Source organism: Numenius arquata, chromosome 16 (assembly GCF_964106895.1).
Source record: "Numenius arquata chromosome 16, bNumArq3.hap1.1, whole genome shotgun sequence".
Taxonomy (NCBI): Eukaryota; Metazoa; Chordata; class Aves; order Charadriiformes; family Scolopacidae; genus Numenius; species Numenius arquata.
This window is the reverse complement of record NC_133591.1, coordinates 9,598,561-9,622,162: the sequence shown is the minus strand read 5'-3', so window position 1 is coordinate 9,622,162 and position 23,602 is coordinate 9,598,561. Positions and strand designations below refer to the sequence as shown.

The following is a 23,602-nucleotide window of genomic DNA, read 5'->3' as shown; positions in this document are numbered from 1 at the left end:
TCCCGCTGTGGGGAGGACGAGGGGGAGGCGGGAGCAGATGGAAGCAGCACAGCCCTGCCATCTCCCCTGGCCCACACACCCAGGCCAGGCCCAGCTCCATGGCGTGACCGAGACCAACCAGGCCCACTGCAATGGCAGGGCTCTGCCCGGCCGAGGAGGGGTCCCCGTGCAGGACTGCAGCTCCCGCAGCCAAGCCGGGAAATCCCAGTCAGTTAAATTGTGGTTTTTCAAATTCTCATGAGAGCAAACAGCTCAGGCTGCAAGGCAAGCCCAGATCCGTCTGGCCGTGCTGGAGGGTGCCACGACTGGCCCAGGCTGGTGGGCTCCGGAGAGAGCCCAGAGTGGTGTCACAAGCAATTCATGTGACTTAGAAACCCCTCTGTCCTGTGTCCTGCTAAAAAGGGGGAAAGGAAAGGGAAAAAACAAAGGGAAAAAAAAAAGGAGAGAGAAAAAAATGGAAAAAAGCAAGAAATAAAAAGGCAAAATATACTCTGCATTCCTTCCCACTGCAGCCAGCTCCCCCAGCAGCTGCCGCTCGGGAAGGAAAGGCAGAATCAATCCCCTTGGTCAGAAGAGGCTTATAACTCACAGGGGCATCCAAACTCATTTGACAAGAGGGATAAATCTGTACTCGAGAGGAAATCAAGTTGTCTCTGCTATAGATCAGATATAGGTTGCATAATGAGGTGCTTCCTTGCCCACACCACCCCAAACACAAGCCGCCTGCATGCAGAAAAATAAGTATATATAGTTTTCTTTAAAAATCCACCACCCATTTCACCTCCCCCTCACTTCAAGCAGTGAAAACAGCTTCTGTCCAACTGTCACGTGAGATTTAAGCAGAAATGACAAGAAAGGCAGCTTTGTGCAACTCTCCCTGCAATTTCCCCATCTATGATGTACATGGAAAGCAGAGAGAGACAGAGAACTCTACAACACTCAGAGGACAAACAAAATGACCAGGAAAAACACACATCCCACACACACTGACCTGCACACCAGCCACCACTGCCTGCTTCTCTACAGCTGGGCACTTGGCTGCACTTTGTTGGGATTTATTCAAAAGGTATTAGCAAAATAATGGGAATTAAGTCCTAAAGGAATATTTTTCCCTGCTGCTCGTCTGCCGTTGCAAAATTCTCCCTTTTAGGCGTGATTTAGTGCTCCAGCAGGGGCTAGAGGTGGTGCCCCAGCCCAGACTCACACTAGTTTGATGCAAACATGTTAATACCATGCTATGTGTGCAATTTCATATTTTTTTTTTTTTTTTTAATACAAGGAATTCAGAGGGACTCAGACAAGTCCTGGCAGCAATTATGATAGTACCTCCATGCAGAATTCTCCTGGTTATTCCAGCTATGACCCCAGTAAAATGGCCCTCTGCTCTTTTTGAAGCAGCCTTTCACATGGCTGCCTAAACCAGAATTTGCTCATTTCCCCAAGACCTGAGGCTTGCATTAGCACAGTCCCTCCTGTGCACATTTAACCCACATCACGGGTTAAACAGTGCACCACTTGAATTCTGGGGAAGCAAACTGCTCACAATCTTAATTATATGCCTTACACAATTTGGTGCGTTTGGGGTTTTTTTGTTTATTTATTTTGGGGTTTGTTTGCTTTGTTTCATTTTTTTAAATTTTGATCCACTCTTGATAAAAAGCTTTCCAGGACATCTGTCCCCAGCAGCCCAGTTTTATTAACAAGTCCCCTAAGCAGGTATGAAAAGCTTTTGAGATTTTCTGTCTCAAAACCACAAGGGAATGATCTATGGCACAAGAAGATGGTGAGCTGTGTTTGCGGAAGGGGGCTGGGAATGAGGAACAACCCACAGATACACATCCAGAAATATCCAATCGTGCAGTCTGGAGGAGAAACTGTCTGTCAGTTTTATATCTTTCCCCTCATGGAAGACTAAAAAATCAATTTTGAACCTTGTCACCAAAAAGCTTTAGGACAGTGGATCCACTAGAGAGAAGGGAAGAGCCATCTCCAGTTTTCCATTATAAAATCATAGCCCAAGGCCAACAAGCCAATTTCCCCCTCCAAAATTCTTCAGCATCCACACCCCCACCCCCACCCCCCAATATTTACACAATATCCAGAAAAACTGGGGGAGGGTGTGGGGGGTGTGTGTGTGGAACTCCAGTAAATATACAGCAGGGTTCCTATGGTACTTGGCAGAGCTCCGAAGGCGAGATGATGGAATCCCAAGGGCAGCAGGGGAAGGAATGAGCTCTCATGGGCCTCAGCACCACGGCAGGACGTGCTGGGGAGAGGGGAGGGATTCCCGAAAGTTTCACAGAATCAGGGAGAGGCAAGGAACACTCAGCAGGGAAAATACCCTCATGGAGAGCGACCTATCGCCTTGCTACGCCACTGCCTGCACTTTCCAACTGATTAAACCAAAGGATCAGGCCCGGGGGGGGGAGAGGGGGGGGGAGGTAGTGAGAGGGGCGGTGCCAGGCAAGAATTTCACAAACTAAATCCTGAGAATATAGAAAAAGGTGGGGGAGGAGAAAGAGCGACAACCAAATGATGTTCAGCAGCAACAGATGCTTTTTACTCTTACAGTAGCAAAAATTCACAGTTACCGAACAGGTGGAGAGAAGGCCTTTTTAACAGAAACAGCTGGGAGATTGATTTGAGAATGAGAAAAAGCTCATTTTTACAGTGAAAAGCTTTACCCCATGTAGCTATTTGTAGCTAGTAGAATACAGTGGATTTCTTGCCTTTATCACCACAAACAAGAGCCTGTTTGTAATGTAAAGCTGCAAGTTACACGGCCAGTACCAGTGTCTGTTCCTTTATACTTCATCTCCCAATTTTATCATAAACAAACACACAGCTTACGGTTGCCTATAAATTTCATCCTCAAACTCTTCAGAACAAAACACCATGTACTTTAATCTTAATGTACTTCCTATCAAAAAGATCCTGCATGCGGGTTTTACAACTACTAAGCAGTAGAAGTACTATGAGATAAGTTATCCTTGTTTTACAGAAGAAACAGAGGGACGGAGATTAAATAACTTATCTAGACACAGAAAAAAGTGATGTGCCCTAATTTTCAACTCTGATTTTTCCAGACCCCCCAAGCTGTGCTGTAACCACTTTGGAGGGGCTCTTGAGCAGCTTCTGCAGAGAAAGTATTTGCAAAAATTAAATTTGACCCCCAGTTTTAATAAAACGTACACACTTATGTTCAGTAAGCAGGACATGAGAAGCCTCACAAGTTTAAACAGCCCAGAGAACTTGAAACTAGGTACTTGTACACCCGTAGTTATTTGAACAGTAGGTTTTATGCAAGACTAGGAGAGTTCACAGGTGCTGCTCTGTTCAAAAGAAGTGTACGGTGCCATCAGAGGTCAGTCCCAAAAGAACAGGCAAAGGAACAAACAGGAGCTTAACTAAGGCAGACACAGCTATTTTAAGTGTCTGGAAAACAGAAAACACCTATGCTCATGCATGCATCTGTGCACACATACACTGTATTACAGCTCGTATATGATGAGTATATGATGCAAAACAAGAAACTCCTTCAGCTACCAATGAAATTGGGTGACACCATAGGAAGGCAGGCGGATACAACCACCTCCCTGGAACCCGCCTTCTCATGTACATATTTATTATCAGGTTAAGATTATGCTGTCACTTAGAAAAAAAACAAAACCATAATTTCCTTAAAATACTTCTCAACCTACAGTCTTTATTCCGTGAACCCATCAGAAGACTGCTGAATGCTTGACGAGGCATTGTTTTACAGACTCTTGAAAAGGTTGCATTTATAAAATACTCTACCTCTCATCAAAAGAGGAAATGCTTAAGCAGTTTAAATTTGGCGTAGCAAGAAACTTGCATACAGATTAGCTAATTTATTTGCTATGATGTTGCAAGATACTGTTTTATTAGTTTAATTTGTCTTTAGCAACACTGGAGACCAAGGTAACTACAGCTGAGTTGCTGGAGCTCATATGAAAAAAAAAAAAGGGGCTTTTTAAAAAGTATCTTGCTAGTCTTGCACTTTCAAACGGGTTTTTATTTGTTTGCTTTTAAAAAAGCATTGCTTATTTGAAGCAAATGAATCTTTTAAAATGCTAGCTGGCTGTTGGCAAGTATTTTAGACCATTTCTCCACTTCAAAGACTGTTCATATCAGAGATTCTACAAAGTCCACAGCACGCTAAATTGACACAAATCCCCGACAGAAACAGAGCTTATATTTAACCTACTAGCAAAATTCAGCTACCTGAATAATTAATATTCTTCAAATTAAGATTTCACTTAGCTCTCTAGGTGTACAACATCAAATCTATTACCATTTTGTTAATTTTCAGCACACAGGTGAAGTTAAGATCAAAATCAGAAAGCAGACACGGGAACTTGGCTCCAGGGAAGACAAAGTTTTGACACTGGCTTCAGCAGAGCAGGATTTCACCCTTGGTCACTCCATGCTGCTTCAGTTTATTTTTCCCCCTCTTTCCTCCAGCTCTTCCCCCCCCCCCCTTTCATATCTCTTCTGAAACACACTGCAGCTCCAGTGAGTTCCCAGCCCTCGAACAATGTGTTCTCAAACTCCGCAGCCGAGAATGCCAATACAAATGAAATCTGTGCTGCAGCTTTTACAGAGCTGGGACCACTTTACATTGGCCTGTCAGATATTAAAAAAAAAAAAAAAAAAGAAAAAGAAAGAAAGAAAAAAAAGACTACAATAAAAGTGAGCCATCTTGTTTCCTCCAAGTGAAAAGGCTTTGAAAGTGAAAAAACACAAAGCAGCTAATGGTAATCAGTTACAGAGAATCCCTCATCCATGCACTTTGCGTCCAAGCTTACAGACCAAAACGCAACATCAGATCCACATGAAATTCTGCCCCTAATCTGCAAACCAGTTACCATGACTGCACATGCAAATTGGTCGGATAAAAGCCAGTCAGAGGAATAATTGGCTATTTGGAGGTATGGAATGACTAATCTATCACAGCCACCACATCAGTGTTTTTTTCATCCACTTTATAATTGCGCCACTTATTTCTCCAAGTCTAACCTAATATTTCAGATGCAATACAGTACAGTAAGAACTGTAACGAAGCAAGACGCAGGAGAACCTGGTCTCCATCTAGGGCTCCACCACTGCTGTGACTCACGTCCAAGCTCTCACCTGTGACCCACAGTCCCCAGCTGGAAGTCAAGGGACAACTTCTAATGGTGGGTATGTAAAACACACCCTTTCCCTGCAGTCTAAAACACATCTTTGTGGGGAACTCTTTATCCTCTGAAGAAGCCTTAGAAGCCATCAGCGCTGAAAACTCCAGCATGGGTTGCATCTTTGCTGTGTGTGTCATCAATGCCACCTGTGAGCCCAACCATCCATCAGGACTTGTACTCCCACCTAAACAGAGCACCTTCAACAACCCACATTCAGCATCATTTTTCTGACATATTCAAACAGTACTTTCTAAAAAATCATAACTTGGCAGAACTCTCATGTTTTCCTGCCTAGTAAAACTTTAGCACAAGTATAAAAAAAACCCTATCATCCATTTAAAAACCCATTTAGTCTGTTAGCAACTACAACCAGCTTCATTCCAGGTCCACACAACTAAGAAGCAAAGTGTTAGTCATTCCTCCCCTCATCCAGGAGGCAATGGAAATCTGTGACAAATTATTTCCCTTACTGGCAAACACAAAGACTGGTTGGTTAACTTCAACTCTAACACCACTTTTACCTATCAAGATACCAACTATTTTCCTGCTGGAAGTATTGATAATTTTCTTTTAATTCCTTCTTTGTGGGATATGAAATTAAATCAACTAAGGCAGAATTGCAGAATATAGGAGGTGAAGCAGAACAGGACTGTATAAAACCTCACACTTGAATGCTTAGACTTCAAGGATGCCATGCCAGCAAGCTTTCTATTAAACACTTCAATAAAGCAGGGAAGTTAAAGCCGTGAATATTCTCCCTTCCAGGCTCAAAGCAAATGGATTGGTTGCTAATAATTATTCATTTTCCCTGTGCTTCAGGCATTCCCATCTGTGAAATGGGCCTAGCATCTTCATTAATCTAGACAGTAAGTGTTAAGTCCTACATTGGAGTTGATATTCCAGTGTCACCTCATTTCTTATCTTCTGAGATTTATAACAAAATATCATCCTCTATTCTTATTTTCAGCCCAAAATGCAAGTGCTTGACCTTAAAAAGTACATAAGTACATCAGCCTCCCACCTGCCCAAAGCTGTACCTGCTCATACTAAACCAACAGCCGCAGGCAAGATGTAAAAGAACGTTTGTACATGTGAAACTACAGTGGAACCCAGGGCACAGACAGTCCTGTGCCTACCTAATTGTGAGATTACCAAGGGAAGCTCACAAGCTAAATTTCAAGTCCATCTTCCCATTGGAGCTGGGAGTTCAGGGCATAACCAGCTGTCCCTTCCCCTGCAGCTGGGGTCAAGATAGGCCCTGGCTCCAGACAGGTTTATCCCATGTATTTCTGGCGGGTGCTTTCCCATCTTATCTCTCTCCTTGCGTTTTCTGATGAATCCATATGCACCGCTGGAGATGGGATTTGGCATGCACGCTCAGATGTAAAACTCTCTGCCCAGATGTGCTAATCCCCTGTGGCAACCCACTTCACCACACATGACCTCCAATGGCATGATTTGACAAGGTCAATGACTACTGTGCCACAGAGGTTACTTATGCTCACTGAAGTCTCCGACGTGCACACAAGAGGGTCCCTCCCCCTCTTTTAATGCAATTAAATGCTTTTTATTTAGAAATTTGCACAATTCATGTGCAATTTTCTCACCCTCCCCACAGAACCAGCCCCCATTATAACCATTTTCAGCAGCAGAGCCAGGGTTTAGCTGGGCTCAAACACTGATCTTATCCTCCCGACACTTTCTTCAATCCCTCCGTGGGATTACAGCAGGGAAAACAACGCTGATGAGAAGAGCTGCTTCTTCCCCCACTCTTTGGATTTAATATCTAATACAAGCTTCTCCTTCATACGAAGCAGGCACAGGAAACAGTTTAGAAAGAAAGCAGAAGAAACAAAGAACAGAAGGATAAAAAGAAAGAATTCTTGTGCAAACTGAGCTATAAAGGCCATTTACAGACTGAACTACTTTTAACCCTCTGCCATCAACAGGGTTAGATACCTCAGCCACTCCAAGTACCCCACCAAGCGCAAACAAAAGCTTGTCTCTTCTTTTTCCCTGTCACATCGAAACTAATCAGTGAACACAAGGTAGAAACTGGGGTTTTCAGAGCAATTAAATTGCAAGTGAGGTTTATCTTTCCAAGTAATCCTTTCTACCCTCAGTCACTCCCCGCTTCCCTGTATTTGACCACATCATCCCAACTTCACAAGCTCAACCAAAACCAGCCTCAAAAGAGTCATTCCAGCACCATCATCATTTTACACCACCCCTTTCAGTGGACTTGGAAGATGACCTAAAACACATAAAGAACACGCAGATATAATCCTGCTAAAATGGCTCAGGCCACGTTTTTAGGGTTTCTTTAATCAAGATGGATCTGCTCGGCAGCCCCCTCTCCCCTGCATCAAAGGGCACTTGCGTGTCCGTGCAGGGAGCCAGATCAGGGAACCAGGGAATCAGTTTTCCTGGCAGCATAAATGCTAGTGCTGGACGGAGGGAGGTAATCAGGAAAAGCAGCCAGGGCAGGAAAGGACCATCCCCCCTCAGCAAAAACACGCACTCGTGTCAGATTAAAGTGATCACAGCCCCAGCTCCTTCTCCCGATTTCTGCAAGCATGGGAATTACCAAGCCATGTGGGAGATCAAGCCATTTAACTTTGCAAACGGGTGTCTGTCTAAATAGAGAGCCACTTTCACAGCTTGTTTCTTCTCTCACCAGCTTCCCTTCCCTTTAAAAAAAAAATTCAAAAATGGAAATAAAAAGGTTTGGACCATCAGTCCATCAGTCACCATGTACCTGTCCCCGAAGGACACAGCGCTGCACTGCAAGGGGCTGAGGACAGCAGCCCCTGGCTCCTAAATGGAAGGGTGCTAACATTTTCTCTGGCAAGGTAAACAAATCCCACAGTACAAAGATTGAATGACTCCATGGAACAAAAGGGAAAATAAGGTCAAATAGAAAAAAAAAAAAAAAAAAAGAAAATGAAACAAGAAGCAGCTGAGATGAGAACAGACCAAAAGCCCCAACAGGCTGCTCCTGAGCTCTGAAGCCCAGCACATGGAAAGAGAGAAGAACTTACTTCTTCCTCAACTGGAATGTTTGCATAATTGTCACTTTCAATTTTACATAATTCCCTTTTCTACACATTTGTTTCGTGTCTAGGCCACCATGCATGAAATAAATCCCTGTATCGGAGCACGGCCTGTCTGTGCGACGTGCGGTGCTAAGGAGATTGGGTTTCCCGTTTATTCCTGTATTACATTCCAAGAAGGTGCGAACAATGCTTTATCAGACTTAATATCGACTGAACAGATATTTGCCCCGGCCAGGATGTGTTTGCACAGACAAAGTTTTTAAAAACTTAACACTAAGTGAGTAAGGTATTACTTAAGCACTAATTAAAAGCCACTTTCTCCCTTCCCTCCATGGGGCCCACGGAACACAGGACAAGCACCGCACCAACAAATAATTCCGTCTGAAATTTTAGGGCTGTTTCTTCCCCCACCCCCAATTAAAAATACATGTATTCACTTTGGGTATAGGTCCAATTTTCTTCACATTTAGTGCTGATACCCAGGTGCCCTATTAAAAAAAAAAAAAGCCCAGACACTGAAATATCAACACTAATTACGTCTTTTAGACACACATTTTTAGATGCTGTTTAGAAAAATCTACATTAAGAGTGAGGGCAAAGGATGAACTTTCAACATTAAAAGGAGCAGCACTAAGTAACTAGGCACCCAAATTTTCAATCTTTATTTAAAAATAGAGACAAACAATTTCAGTGACCATGGTCTACAGAAAACACAACACTATTTCTTTGTTTAGGCTGAACAAAATAGAAAACAGAAAGATTAAGTGCTGCTAAACACATACAATATTTAAAGTTCATTCAGCTTCAAAGCTTGACAGCATACTGCTAAAAGAACTAAAAAGTCTAAAAAAAAAAAAATAAAGTTGTTCTACTTCTCTGCAAAGGTTTTACCTTATAGTTCAGCTGCAACCCAAATTCTGACCTTCTTGAAAGGTACCCACAGACCCCAGAAAAATACTTCTGAATGTTTCTAGTTTGGCAGCTGCCTGGGAAGCACCAGCAACGGGATGTCAATCGACCAGTCGGGAAAACTTCCAGCCTATTTCTGTTCCTTTTCACCAGCACCAGGAATACATTGCAAGACATTAGCATTTACTCTTTTCAAAAAGGCTTGATCGTCATGAAGACACAAAGCCAGTTGATTTTTTTTTTTCCCGTGCTTTTCCCCTTCCAGCTCTGCTTCCAGAATCACACCAGTGAAACTGCGCTGCTGCAAACTGCCACCTCCCCAGAGCATCTCTCCACCACACACCCCCACATTCTGCTCCCTGCCATCAGAAAGGCCAGGCTGACACCATGATTAACCCCTTCCCATCCCCCAAATATATGCAAGGATGCTCCAGTAAAATTGGGTAAAAGAAGCTACAAAAGAAGCTTAGTAATTTCCCCCCCCAGGTCTGCATTCTTATTGGCATGCTTTCTGTGTCTGTGCTCTAGGCACAGACTCATTATTCTTACAGTATTCAGCAGAGACTGAGAGAAGAATCACATTTTGCTTATGTTCTGAACATCACAACGTTAATACTACGGAAAAACACCAGTGACTTCATCTGCTAAACATTTATAAACAGGGAATGGGAATTTTAACACACACATGCACAAAAGGACAGAGATGTGAAAGAACAAAAAGAATTCATTTATCACTCGAGACAAAAATCTATTCTCCCTCCTTGGTACCTGCTCCTTTTTACCCAGGTAAGCACACTGAGACAGTGAAAATTTACCTGCTGGTAACTAGCAGAAAAACAGAATTAGACAAAAATCAAACCAAGAAAAACCCCAAATGATGGCAAGCTTTATTTACTCACAGGAAACACATCACCAGAAGCTGCCCATTTACCAGCCCTAACATGTTACAGCATCTCACAGCACTTCACAAGCCCATCCCCAGGTGCCAGCCACCTTGCCACCGCTGCAGAGGACGGGCACCCTGGGGAGCAGGTGCCCACCCAGCCCCAGGTGACAGGGCCAGGGGGACAGCCAGACCCCTCTGGCCCTGGCCTCACAGCCCCACAGCCCACCAGCAGCCTCCTGATGGGGTTTGCTGCCTGTTTCCATTCAGCCCGGATCTGACACTCCCAGTTTGGGATGAAGTTTGAGTTTACTCCTTTTACTGTAACTTGTCACTTCCCAACACCACCCAGCACAAACAGGTTGTGTTTCGGTCCCCCTGGTACAACGCACCGATCTCTCCTCTCCAAGCGACCACAGTAAGCGGTGGAAGTAAAATCTGCCCATTGCTATATAAGCGTTAAAAAGAAAGGACCAATCTCTCTGGCAACACACATGAACCATTAAATAAACCAAATAATCTGATTTTAGATGAACAGCACGTTGTACTTAACACAGACATAAATGCCAGCAATTTATATCCTGTCTTTTCTGAGATCAAATTAATAACCTTACAGGTTGTGCCGACCTCACAAAGAAAGTTACAGAGGAGTATAAAACATGTCCCTGTTTGAGCCACGTATCTTTATGCCAAGCACTACACTGAGGACAGGCAAGCAGACATGGTGCATGAGTGCAAACCACAAACACATCAGCAAACAGCTATTTAGTAACAGTCACAGCTAACTGACCTTCAGGCAGAAACTCAGTAACCCGATGATGATGACATTCCTGGCCCTGGATTGCCTGCAGCATTTATTTTGGCAGTGGTAAAGAAAATCCACTGATATATTTTGATCAGGAAGCAGCGGTGAGGAAACCAGCAAAGACCTCACTCCTGTCCAAGGGGCAGGCTGGAACACCCTCCCCTGGAAACCCACACACGCCTGCTTCATCCCGGCAACACTAGAATTCAATAACGAAGAGAAATAATTTTAAGATCTGAAAATCCAGTAGCATGGCTTGCCTGGGAGCTGCAGCACAGGAGCAATACGTGCCTAGAGACTAAGAACTTCATAAGCCCAGCGATGACAAGCCTGAGCTCCTCCCCGGCAGAGGAAAACCAGGCAATGCGCTTGGAGACTTCACAGCCATGGATTTCTCAGGACACAACGCGGCTGACGCTAAGAAACCAGAGATGCTCTGTCTGGAAACAGCTTGTATAAACAGTTTGGTTTTTTAAAAAACCAAAGACCAACTTCAGAAATAATTCTTGGGAACCCATCAAGAAAACAAACTGGCTATAGCTGTTTATCTGAGGTACCACCTGGGAGTTTACATCAGTTTACACAGGCCCCCCTTACATCAGTTCATAACCTCTGGTTTGGAACTGGCATGTCCTACACCTGCCAGAGCACAAGCTCATTTTCTAACTGAGGCAATCAGCTTTGACACAAGGCTCTAAACAACCTCCTATCCAACAGCTGCTAAGAAGATCATTTTTTCTTGCAAAAAGCCTAAAACTTGTTCAGATAGCTTTGTAACGAGCATGGGAACCTTCTTCTGCTCGAGCCCTGCGAGCACTTTTGCCCAGACACAGATTTAAGTTTTAATTTCTAAGTCACATACCCTATGTGCCTTAGCGTCATCCAATGATGTGGAAGAAAAGTCATGAGCTGTATGAAATCAAGTTACAGCCCATGTGCAGCCCAGAGGCTCTCGTTTCTGTTTCATTAACCCTCTTCCCCATACAAACAGGCGCTGAGGTTTCTGATGCTGTATCGAAGTCGTCTCAAAATGGTTCTCTCCACACAAGTTACACCGACCCGGCAGACGCGGCCACCTCCAGAGAAATGGAAAGGAGCTGAGAAAGTGTCTCAACTCCAAGCTCGCACCTTGTACCTGCAGGGCCAGTCTGCAAACAACCGCCCCCCTCCCATCCAAACACACAGTGGGGGCTGCCCAGAGAGGGCTGATAGGGCTTGAACTGGGTTATCAGTTTGTTTGATGTAATCAACAACATTACCATGCACACATTATAATGAACATACAGACATCTGCGGAATTTGATGGATGAACTGATAGCAGCGAGTTACAGAATCCATCCGGTTGGAAAACCATTGTCATTTTCAACTAAAAACCACATTAGCGAACTTGTATCACAACTTGGTACTATTTAGCTTCAAACTGGAATACCAGAGTAAATGGTATTTTTTTCCTGGAGAGATCTTGCAAAATATTCAGTAACTCGATACTAATAGCAGCACAGTGGAGGCTGGTTTGTTTTTTTTTTTTTTTTAAAATGCACCAAGTGCTTTAGTTAAGTCTGAGAAAAAAGGAAGGAGGTTTTTGCCTATCTTACAGTGAAACCTCTCTTGAGATATGGGTCTGTTCTGCATCAGGAGAGCTTCCTAGTAAATGCATGAATGACTGCTTCTATGAGAAGCAAGATTATAAATCCAGAGCACGAACGAGGCCTGAGGAAGCCTAGGAGAACTTAAGAAGCCTTAAGTCAAGGCCTGGATATTAACTCTAAGAAGAAGTAAGAGAGCAAAAGCTGGGGAAACTCTCACACTAAACTGACACTTGCAGCAGCACCCAGAGCCTGGGGTGCTCCACGGGGTATCGCACAGGTCCATGCATCCCAGGTAAGAGACACACACACCAGACAAGAACGGGGCGGAGGGGAATCATTCTCCCAGCGGTTCACAGGGGCAGATTTCCCCTTTGGCTGTGAACTAGCCAAGCAACCAGCAAGGCCACCGATGCACATACCTGCTCCCTGTTGTAACATCCAGCATGTGGCCTGGAGCAGTGTCGCAGCGTGCTGTGCTCGCACCCACGCAAAACCCATCCCTGGGAGCACCCAACCGTGGACAAGCACGTCCCCACCCCGTAACTCGGCGATAGGGAACACTGCTGCGGCTCCCAAGCACTGATGGTGTCAGCAGCTCCTTCCTCCGGGTCTCCCCCATCGCCTCCCGCACAAACACAGCCCGCGCTCCAAGTCACACATACCAGGGTTGAAAGACGAGAGATGGTTCCCTCGAGTCAGAGGGGTGACACGAGTTTCCCCAGGCTGCAAATTCAGCCTCCCCTCGGGTTCCCCAGCAATGGCACCACTGGCCAAGGTGACGCAGGCAGCGACGAAAGGACTTGCCCGGAGCTCAGAGAGGAAACTTGTGGCGGAGTTAGAAGAAAACCCCGTTATCTTGACTTCCGGACCCCTCTGCTAACCGCCAGACCACAAAACACTTTTATTGTAGGATAACTTTACAACAAATAGCTATTTTCCGTTAGCAGAAAACCCACTTCGGAGTTTTACTTTTAAAAATCCATTTTTACTCCAACTCCGTAGGATTGCAAGCCAGCCCTGTGACGCGGCATAAACAATTTCTCCCTCCTTTGCATGCCCCAGTTTTATTAAGTAATCCCCATAAAAGCAATTACTGAGCTTTGGGCTGAAAAATAACTAGAAAAAAGAGACAGCAAATTCTGTGTATCTTCATTTGCATACAGATTCCCTCCCTCCCCCTTTCTAAGGTTTTTGCCATGAGGTCTTTTATGTCTCTTTCAATAATCATATAATTATATGATTCCTAAAGTACACGCTGGCAACACTTCAGGGGATTTTAGTCATTACAGGTGACAAGACTTTTCTCTCACGTCTAATGCTCACTAGGATTTCCTTCCACTTCATTCACAGATCAGATGGAGAGCCCAGTGACACCAAACCCCTCTCCTAGACAGATTTTGGGGGCATCAGCCCTCTTCCTTCTCCATTACAGATACAGGGAAGCGGGCAGAACTGAACTGCAATGAACTTCAACCAGAATGAAGCATTTTTTCAATTAAGCAGCCCATCATTTTTCCCAGGCACCACATCCAACTATTTTAATGGCTTTCACATTTTTTCTTTAATTTTACAATCTGAAAGAAATGCCAAGGTTCCATCAAGGACCAAGAACGCCGTAATTCCATTTCTTCCAATGGTTGCAAGTTATTAACAAGCTGTCAAAACACCATAATTATTTTATATCAAGTTTGACTGATTCCATAAACATCTCTTAGCTGCATACTATCTTGAGTCTCGCTCCCCCTGAGTGCAAGTATGTGCTCAGGCTAAGTGGAATAAAGAGGTTGCACATCCTCTTCCACAGCACTGCAAGCGACATTTATGAGCCACCAAAAAAATCAACAGCAATAATACATTTATGAGCTGATGCACTTGATGTCATTGTAAGGTTTGAGACATTTCTTCCCTTTAAAATTCTTTGAGGTTTTAGCTCCTCCACAGAAATAAGAGCCACCAGGACAGAAATGACAGCCTCGCTAACCAAGGGAGGTTACAGAAATGACCTTGGTGTCCGTCAGTGCGTCACAGCCACTGAATAGCCAGAAGCCCAAAACGATCATTTGCTTCCCAACTTGGGCTGCATGCTTCCTCCTAACCTAAGCATCTCCTCACTAACTACAGGCTAGATCAGGGATACGCTAGCATCAGATTAAATCAATCTATATTTAAAATTGGGGGGGGGGGCGGAACACCAAACAATTACAGCCATATTTTTACAAAGCTCGAAAAAACATCTGTTGGGGAGGAAGATAATGATGATATCCAACCACAAACACTCTAAACGTCACGTTCACACTACAGTGCAACCCATATATATATTTTCTCTGACAGCTTCCCTATCACAACCTGTTCAGAAGAGGGTAAGGCGGGCTCCTCTCCTCTGTCCAAAGCCTAAGGGCAGCACCCCCAGCCTGCCAACAGTGCCCAGCAGCCCCCAAAATAGAACATTTGACTTCAAATTGCCACGTTTGTGTGGCACAGCTATAGATAGCCAGTACAAGATTTAAAAAAGCTTTGCTCTGAGCACAAAGGGAGAGACAGGAATGGTGCCATAAGCCCATGTTTTGCAGCCAGTAGCGCAGGGAAATCATTTTGATCCCTTCAATCCCCTTATCCATGCCAACCACTGACCTCGCAGATGCAACTTTTGTTCAAGTTTAGTCCCTTTTTGGCTTGAAGCAAGACAGAGCTACAAAGGAAACACTCTCCACTCCTCTTGCATCACGCAAGTACAGAGCTGCCCCTGCACTCCTTCTCACGGGGTATTTCTGAACTTCGGATCCAGTCACTCAGTGCAAAACAATTAAGCTACCAAAAAAAAATGACATGCACCCATTTGCCTGTCATTAGGCCCCGACACATGTGCTGGCCTGGGGAGAGCCCAGCTGCTCCTTCCTGCCCAGCTTTCACAATTCCTTGCACCAGAGGAACTGGACTGACAACTAAATACAGGTTTTCGCCCAAGCGGCTCAGGAGCTGTTTAACCCTCTCCTCCACATTAAACATTTTCGATGAATAACATAGACTGATTCTCCTCTCAGCATCTGAACAGCATTCTTTGCTAATTTTGGAAAAGAGACTATTTTTCAAGGAGATGGAACAGGGCCAGTAAAATAGTGCTCTGACTCTTCTCTATGCAAGGAGCACGGCTGGAGTGGTCACAGCCCCTGTTGTGCTGAACACCGCGGAGCCAGAAGATATTTAAACAGCAAGAGCCACTTCACCTACATAAAACTCTTTTATACCTTTACCGTGATAAACTGGAGGCATTAAAGTGCAGTGAATTGGAAATTGTTCTCACTTACAGCTGGATGTTCACATACAGCTGATACCAAGATGCACGTCCTACGTACTGTATTTCAACTCTTTATTTTTTAAAAAAATACTACATCGCGCAGGACACAGTATTTCGGTTCTGCTGACACTGTTTGCTCTCAAGCACTGGCTGCAGGATGTTCCCCGTGACTTGTAGCACAGGGACAAAAACCAGATGCCCGAGAAGCCGGAGCAATAAGCACATTTCGGTAGCACTTTCCCCAGCCAAGGCGCACACAGGCTTAGGATCTGTACGCAGGCAAAGCCCACCAGGTCCAGTTAAGCCTGATGCTGGGGCAGCAGCCTGGAGAACAGAAAGCAGGAGAGCAGGAGGATACAAAGAGGGAAAAAAAAAAAAAAAAAAAAACCACACAAACAGACACAGCCCAAAACCTTTATATCAGTGTAACTGTCTCCAGCCCGGGAGCTGTATCTCTGTACCTAAATGAATTTTTGAAGAGGTACGGTTGCGTGATGAATACCTCAGCCCTTCTGCAGAGCAAGGAGGGACCTATCAAAGAAACAAAGTGAAATTCGCCAGGCTGGTCTCATCCCACCTTGTTCACTGTGACTATCACAGTGTTACTTTCCCGGAAAGTAAGTCTCCTTCTGTGAAATAATTGAGATAAACAATAAAAAGTGCATCTCGTTACCACACTGGGAGGATGGTGAAGTTTTCAGTACTTACTAGACAAGAAGGCAAATGCACTGCTGCAAGTAAACATTAATTTGGATTCAATATCATCTATTATTTGGGTGAAGTGGAACATTAATTTTATCACATCTCTTTTATAAAAAAAATAATACTATCTGTGCACTACAGAGTACCTTATATTTCTTAAATATTATATAGTCATTTTTTTAATTAATTATAATTTATCATCTGAATTTTTCTGCGGTGGTAGGTCCCATTGACATTTCAGCAAGCTTCATCTCATGTTTTACCCCAGGTTTCAGATGGTTGAAGAAAGGCTGAGCAGTTATGCTACAGGAAACTATTGGTTTGAAACTACTGGAAAAATTGGTAAGATATTAAGGAATCTTTCAAAAACCCCAGACACGGTTTAGTACTATTTGAGCTAAAAATGAGACCTTGGGAAGGCATGATGGTGACCCCTGAGCTGCTTGGTTGGGATTTTCACAGCCAAGTCCCAGGTACACAAGCCGTTTCCTTTCTCTGATGCCACCACAGGCACATTAAATGCCCTGAAGGTGCCCCTGACCCAGGCTGCAGGCATCACCCTGGTTGGGGCTGGACATGTCACTCCTGCCACCCAGTTCAATGCGCCCATAGATCCCAGTGGGTTGTACTGGTGAGGTAAAGAACTCCAGCTCCCCCAGAAGAGCTGGATCCCTCCTCATCACTGCCCGTCAACCCACTGTGGTTTGCAGGGAATCGAGCTCCCCTCGGTTCCTGGGCAACTGAACAGATACCTCAGGCTTTCCCAGAGCTTGCCCCTCTGTTTTAGCTCTGCATTAACCACCTCTTGTTCCTTAACAACAACAAAAATACCTTAAGTACTCACTTCAGACAAGATGCCAAAAATCAACAGCTAGGAGAACAAATCAATGGAGACTAACAAGACTTCGGGAAAACCAAAAGGCATTTAGAGCCTTTAAAGCACCATCCAGAAAATCATTAGCTTTCCTGAGGTTAAAAGTACTTTTTTAAAGGAATAACCGGCCATCAGAAACACTAACTTGATACACCATCACTTGACAATTAAGTAGAAGGGAAAAATTCTTTAAAATCTAGAAACTTGTTTTAAAACACAGGACTAGCTATGAAAAAACTGAGCTGCAAAGTACATACACAGAGATATGATGATAAATGAGAAGTTACATAGCTAGGTCAGTGGAACTAGCACAAAACCTTTGGAACAGGAAGCTGCAGTTAAATACGCTGGTTTTCTTATCAATGTGAGATCAGAGCAACAGTAACAGCACAGTGTACAACACACATGTGAAAACAGCCTTATCAAGATAACAGCTGAGGAACTCATGGATTGTGTCCAGAAGTCTACTATCACCACCAGGCTTTCTAAACCCTGCTACACTCTGAGTGCAAACAGCAGAGAAGTAGCGCTGCCAGACCCCTGGATAGGAACTAAAGTAAAAGCAAGGAAAGGGCTCATCTCCGTCAGTTCTGCCACCAGATGCAGCTGGGCCCCAGCTGGGCTTGTACGGGCAGCACCAACCACCCCACCACGGGAGCCAAGGTCTGCCTCTTCTCAGCGGGGATCTGCTTCTGCACAACACCTCACTCCACGCACGTTTGCGAGCGGGATCTCCACGCGGTTCTATAAATAGGTTAAACATTCCTAAAAAACCCATAAGCAGGCACACCAGGAAAGCTAAAATTTCCATACAGGGTTCCAAAGCGTTGCTGGAATCTGTAAAAATGATAAACAACAGCCAAAAAGAAAACACAACCTCTTGTCTTTACAACTACTTTGGGAGAACAATTGCTCTCAAAGATCGCATTCATTAACATTCTGATGAAGTTCCCTTTTAGCGCTGTTTTTCATACTTGAAAGGAACAGCTATGATCAGAGAGAGCCCTCAACTACCGACTCACTCATTTAGATTCTCTCGCTCTGATTCACCAATCACCTTCAAGAATAATTAGCAGCTTCGCCTGAACGTAATGAATATACACACATGCTCACATACATGCCATTCATTTCGGAAGGCAGCGAGAAATCCCCCATTTCTCAGCCCGCCAGCTTTTCTGCCCCCCAGCACAGGAACCATCTCCTGGGCAGCACCATCACCTTCTCCAGTTTCCCAGTAGCCGCCCCTCTCGCTGGCCACCAGAGCCAGCAGGTCAGGGCAAACTAAGTTTCCAGGTTGTAAACTCCAAAGTTGTGTTCAGTGGCCGGGTATTTAAAAAAAAGACAAAACCCAAACAAAAAACACACCACCACACACATCAGCTGCACATAACCTGCGTTGGAGCCAGATTTATACAAGAATATTCAGAGGAAGGAAGGGAAAGGGGAAGTTTTAACTTCTTACGCACAGAAAGAGGCTGCTGCTGGTTTGTCTGGGGGCTTTTTTTCCCCTCCTTAATTTAAAAAAAGGAAATAAATAAATAAATAATCAAATCTGTCTTTATGTGAAAGATGGTAGGGTAGGGGATCCTTAAGTCACAAGTAAGTATCACAGAAACAAGACATAATATTTGCAGATGACAACTGCCAAAGGAAACACTGCCACATGAGCTAAATCATAAACCAGAAGGCTTAGAATTCACACCAAAGAGCTAAAGGAGACTTCATAAAGCCATCCCTCAGTATTAACCTTAACTGCTTATACCCCCAGGTCAACATGAAGGAAGAATATATATAGATATTTATTCTATAAAGTATGCTTCATTTTCAGGAACACCAGTGGTGAGAATTTTCCTCAGTGGGGAAGGGGAATTCAAAATATTTTGAGATAAAAAGAAAAACAAACAAAAAACCACCTTACCTCTCCCAGATGCTTCTACCATTAAGTTCTGCCTAACCATTGAGAAATTTAATTTCCAAGGGGAAGCCCAGAGCTTAGCTAGCCTCATAAACATAATCACAGATCACTGTAACATCAAGTGACAAACAAACCTCGAAGAAGAACACAAGGAAGGAACACAACAAACTACCACATATGCAACGAAAGCTCCTTTTAGGATTAGAAATTAAATAAAACAGACTTCCTTGGTTCAGTACTGTCCCACGGCTGCGTACTCACTTTTATTCTTTCTCCCTCCCAAACACAGAGGGTTTCAGTTCTTATTTATTTTCAAAATATCATCACAGCAGATTTTAAGCACTCTTGAAAAACAAATACACACTGAAATAGAAGTCTCCTCTGAAGCAGAAGAAAAACCACCTGTTGCAGTCAAGTTCACTAGAGAACCCACGCCACGCAAAGTGACCTTCCCGTTTCAGTCATTTACATGGGCATAGTTTATAGTTTAAAGCAACTTTAAAATTGCTTTAAAGTAGTTTTGCCTTAATAATTCCCTTCCCCTGCTGCTGCATCAATTCTGCCAGACAATTCTGCCATGGGAAAAATCTATACAAGGCTAAGTATCTTCTCCTTTTCAACGTTTCTGGGATTTACAAGAGGCACATCATTGTCAGGGCTCTCCAAGAGCCGTGAGTACAACACACCTCCTAGTTCAGCACCTGAAAAGAAACAGGTGAATTCTGCTCACACTATTCCCTCCAAGGTACCAACTACCACCAGAGATGCTGAGGTGCATGCATTCTCTTGCGTGCTGGTAAGTACAGTAAAAATCAATTAAATTCAGGTGGTGCCATGTGTTTTGCAACAGTTTGGAAGTGGACGGTTTTGTAAAGACTTGTATTTATTTATTTATTTTTAAAGAAAAACAGAAGTGCTTCCACAGACAGATGTACTTCGGGGTGGCAGAAGTTTACGGTCACCTTCTATCCTCATGCACCCTGTTATCAAGGTTACGGTTTGGTTGATTCAATAACAAGGCTTATCCCATTTGAAAAGCCCAGAGTTTTCCCCATCAGCCCTGGAGGGACTGCGCTATCATTTGAATTCTATTTCCTGATAATGTGCTCATCATGGTAGAAAATTTCTGCAGGAAGATGAATTTTACTTTCTTCACTGACAGCTCGGTAGAGACTCAGGGGTTTAATTGGACCTACCTGCTGATGCATATTTGACTAAGAGCATACCCAAGAAAAAAAAAAAAAGGTACAGACAGGTCTATGGCTTGTTTGAGGGCTCAGGAAAGCGGGTTACTTGCTCATTATCTGTTCTGCATAGACAAAGTAGTTGGCTTTCCTGTTAGGACAACACCCCACAAATGATGCTGCAAAAGGCCAAAGAACAGCCATGGCCAAGCGCTCCGGTACCTGCACGCCTCGTGCTGCTCAGGGACTGCCCGGCTCAGTGTACCCCCCCAAGCAGAAGCCCAGGTTCCCCAAACAAAGGTTTCATCACTCCCACGCCAGGGTGGATGGCCAAAGGCCACTGCTGCCACCTCCGTGGGACCACCTCTGGGATTTCGAGAAGTTGCTTCTATCAGCAAAAAACTCCCGATCGCCACGATGCCACCAGAGCCCAGAGGCCTGTGGGGCAGGAGGGGCGGGCTGGGGAGACACAAAACCCACAAACAAAATGGGACCTCAAAGCCTGAGCCAAAGTCGCAGAGATCCCAGGGCAAATCTGAGATTATTCATTAGCCCGCACAGAAGCCTTCATCGCTGTAACATGGGTTAATGGGTACACCAGTGACAGGAAACCTGCAGTAGTGAGAGCATCCAAAACTTTGCCCACGTTTTTACCACTGTATGTCAAAGACAGTGAGCAGAGACACCAGGGTTGCTCATATTTACCAGGAATTCAAGTTATTACACCCATCAAGCAACTTGTGAGGTGCTCTCTCTCGACAACTCACTTCTTCCCCGCGTACACAAACAAAACAAAAATCAAAAGCCAAAGTCTTAGCTTGTCAATGTCCCTCTGAAAATTATTAAATTTCCTGCTCTGCTTAACTTAGCTCAGACAAGGCAGGCGGTATTTGCTCAGCAAATATTGTTTGTAATAAGTTAGACAAGCAATATTTTTTGCCAGCCTATTAACACCAGAAAAATACGTACAGTCAACAAGAGATGAAGAATTTGTTCAATTACTTCAAAAATGGGAATTACAACCAAGGGATTATTATCCATTTAAACATCTCTTTTCCACAAAATGTCAAACACTAGCCATTTGCTAACAATCTCCGGAGGCAGATAAAGTAACATTTTGGCAATGCAAACACAAACTCCCCGAGCCGGGGTGGGGGGTGGAGGAAGGAGGGCAGGAGGGGGAAGCTCCACCATTCACAACAATACCGGACCATCCCAACACGCCGGGAATATTTTGCAGCCCTCCGCCAGCCAATTAAAACCCCAAACAAACATTTGACTTGCCCTAAGTGATAGTTAACGCCAGCCGGAGGGAGAAAGGGGGGGAGGGGGGCTGGGGAAGAGAAAGGGGGGGGGGGGCGGCGACAAGTTGCCAGCAGCCGGGCTGGCTCGCCACCCTCCTGCCCGCAGCCCCGAGCTCCCTCCGGGCTGACACCGGGATTAATGCACATTAATTGCTATTTGCAAAATTCAGCAGCCTGAAAGCGCCGCGCTTCCTTTTTCAGGTTTTTTGTTTTGTTTTGTTTTTTTAATTTTTTTTTTCCCCTCCTTTTTCCTTCCATTTCCCCCTTCTCCGGCTCCCCAAGCAGGGAAAAGCCCCACCACCACCACCACTCCCCCCTCCACCTCCGCTCTTACCTCCAGCGCTTCCAGGGTGTTGAAGCTGGCTATGGCGAAGCCATCGATCAGGTCCTCCTCCTGGGAGCTGGACTCGCGGCGGCGGCGGCGCGGGGGCCGGGCGGCGCGGGCGGCGGGCGGCGGGCCCCGCGGGGCGGTGCAGTTCTGGCCGCCGCCGTTCTCCTTGCCGGGGCTCGGCTCCTTCTCGGAGCCCGAGGAAGGGCTCTGGTTCCGCGGGTCGCGGGCCGCCGCCTCCCGCCGCCGCACGCGGTCCCGCTGCGACCTCGACCTCCGGCTCTGCCGGATTTTCCCATCCATTGCCGAAGAAGTAGTAAATTAAAAAAATATATTTAAAAATAATAATAATAATAAAAATAATTAAAAATTAAAAAAAAAAAGAAAGGAAAAAAAAAAAAAGGCCGAGCGCCGGGGGGGTGGTGGTGTGGGGGCGGGAGGGGGGGGGCGCGGGGGGGAGAGAAAAGTCGCCCCCCTCCAACTCACCGCTTCCCCTCTCCAAACCCCAGAGCCCTTAAAAAATAATAATAATAATTAAAAGGTTAAAAAAAAAATATCAACAACAACAAAAAAATCCTGCTGTTCAGACCCTCGGATCCAGGGCGATGGTAATCCACAGAGCAAGGCTGGGTGGCGGTGGGGCGAGCGGCACACACACACAAAAAATATTAAATCCACGGAATGACCTTGACAAATTTCCACCCCCCGCCCCCCCCACCCCCCCCCCCAAAAAAAAAGCAGAGCCGGGAAGAGGAGGGGAGGGGAAAAAAAAAAAAAAAAAAAAAAAGAGAGAGAGGAGGAGGGGGGGGAATCTATCTGGATCAGGACGAGGACACCTCGGGTTCACTCGGCGCGGAAGAGAGAGGCAGATCCAGGAGGCTCGACCCAGCTCGGGATAATCCAGGCGCGGCGCCCCCTCCCCGGGGGCAGCGCCGCTCCGGGGCCCCGCTCCGCGCCGGGGGGGGCGGCCGCCGCTCTCGCCGCCCAACTTTCTTGCCGCGGAGCGAACCAGACAATCCCTGGGCAGCCCCCGCCGCCGCCGCCGCCCGTCGCCGCCGCCCGCCGCCGCCGCCGCCGCCGACCCCTCCTCGCCGGGCGCCGCCGGCGGCTCGCAGCCCCCCGCCGGCGAGGGGGCCCCCGCCGCCGCCCGCTGCCCGGATGGCGTTCGCCCGCCCCAGCCCCAGCCCGGCCGCCCGCGGCGCGGCGCAGCCCCGGCCCCCAGAAGCCGCTTTCAGTCGGCGCTGCCCGGATGCCGCCCCATTCTCCCCGAGCTGGGACGCGGCGCTAGCACCGCCCGGCCGGCCGCGCATGAGCAGGGCTGCCAGCTGCGCGTCATTCCCCGGCGCAGGCCCGGCCGTGCCCCCGGCCCCCCCCCTTCCTCCTCCTCCTTCTCCTCCTCCTCCTCCTCCTTCCCGCCCCGCCGCCGCCGCCGCCTCGCCTCGGCGCCCGGGGGGGGGGGGGGTGGGGAGGGAGGGAGAGCCGCGGGCTGCCCCCGCCGCCGGGAAAAGTTTCCCCCCGCCGCCCGGTCAGCCCCCCCCCCCTCCCCGATCTCGGCTT

General features: G+C 45.9%; 1 protein-coding gene across 1 annotated transcript in view; it reads right to left on the bottom strand.

Annotated features, from left to right (window-relative positions):
* Positions 1-22,348, bottom strand: part of FBRSL1 (fibrosin like 1) — a 541,510-nt gene extending 519,162 nt beyond the window's left edge. Inside the window, exon 1 of the mRNA XM_074159755.1 lies at positions 22,052-22,348. Within this exon, the coding sequence (XP_074015856.1) occupies positions 22,052-22,348 (297 nt within the window). The remainder of the gene's footprint in view (positions 1-22,051) is intronic.
* Between the last annotated feature and the right edge of the window lie 1,254 nt (positions 22,349-23,602).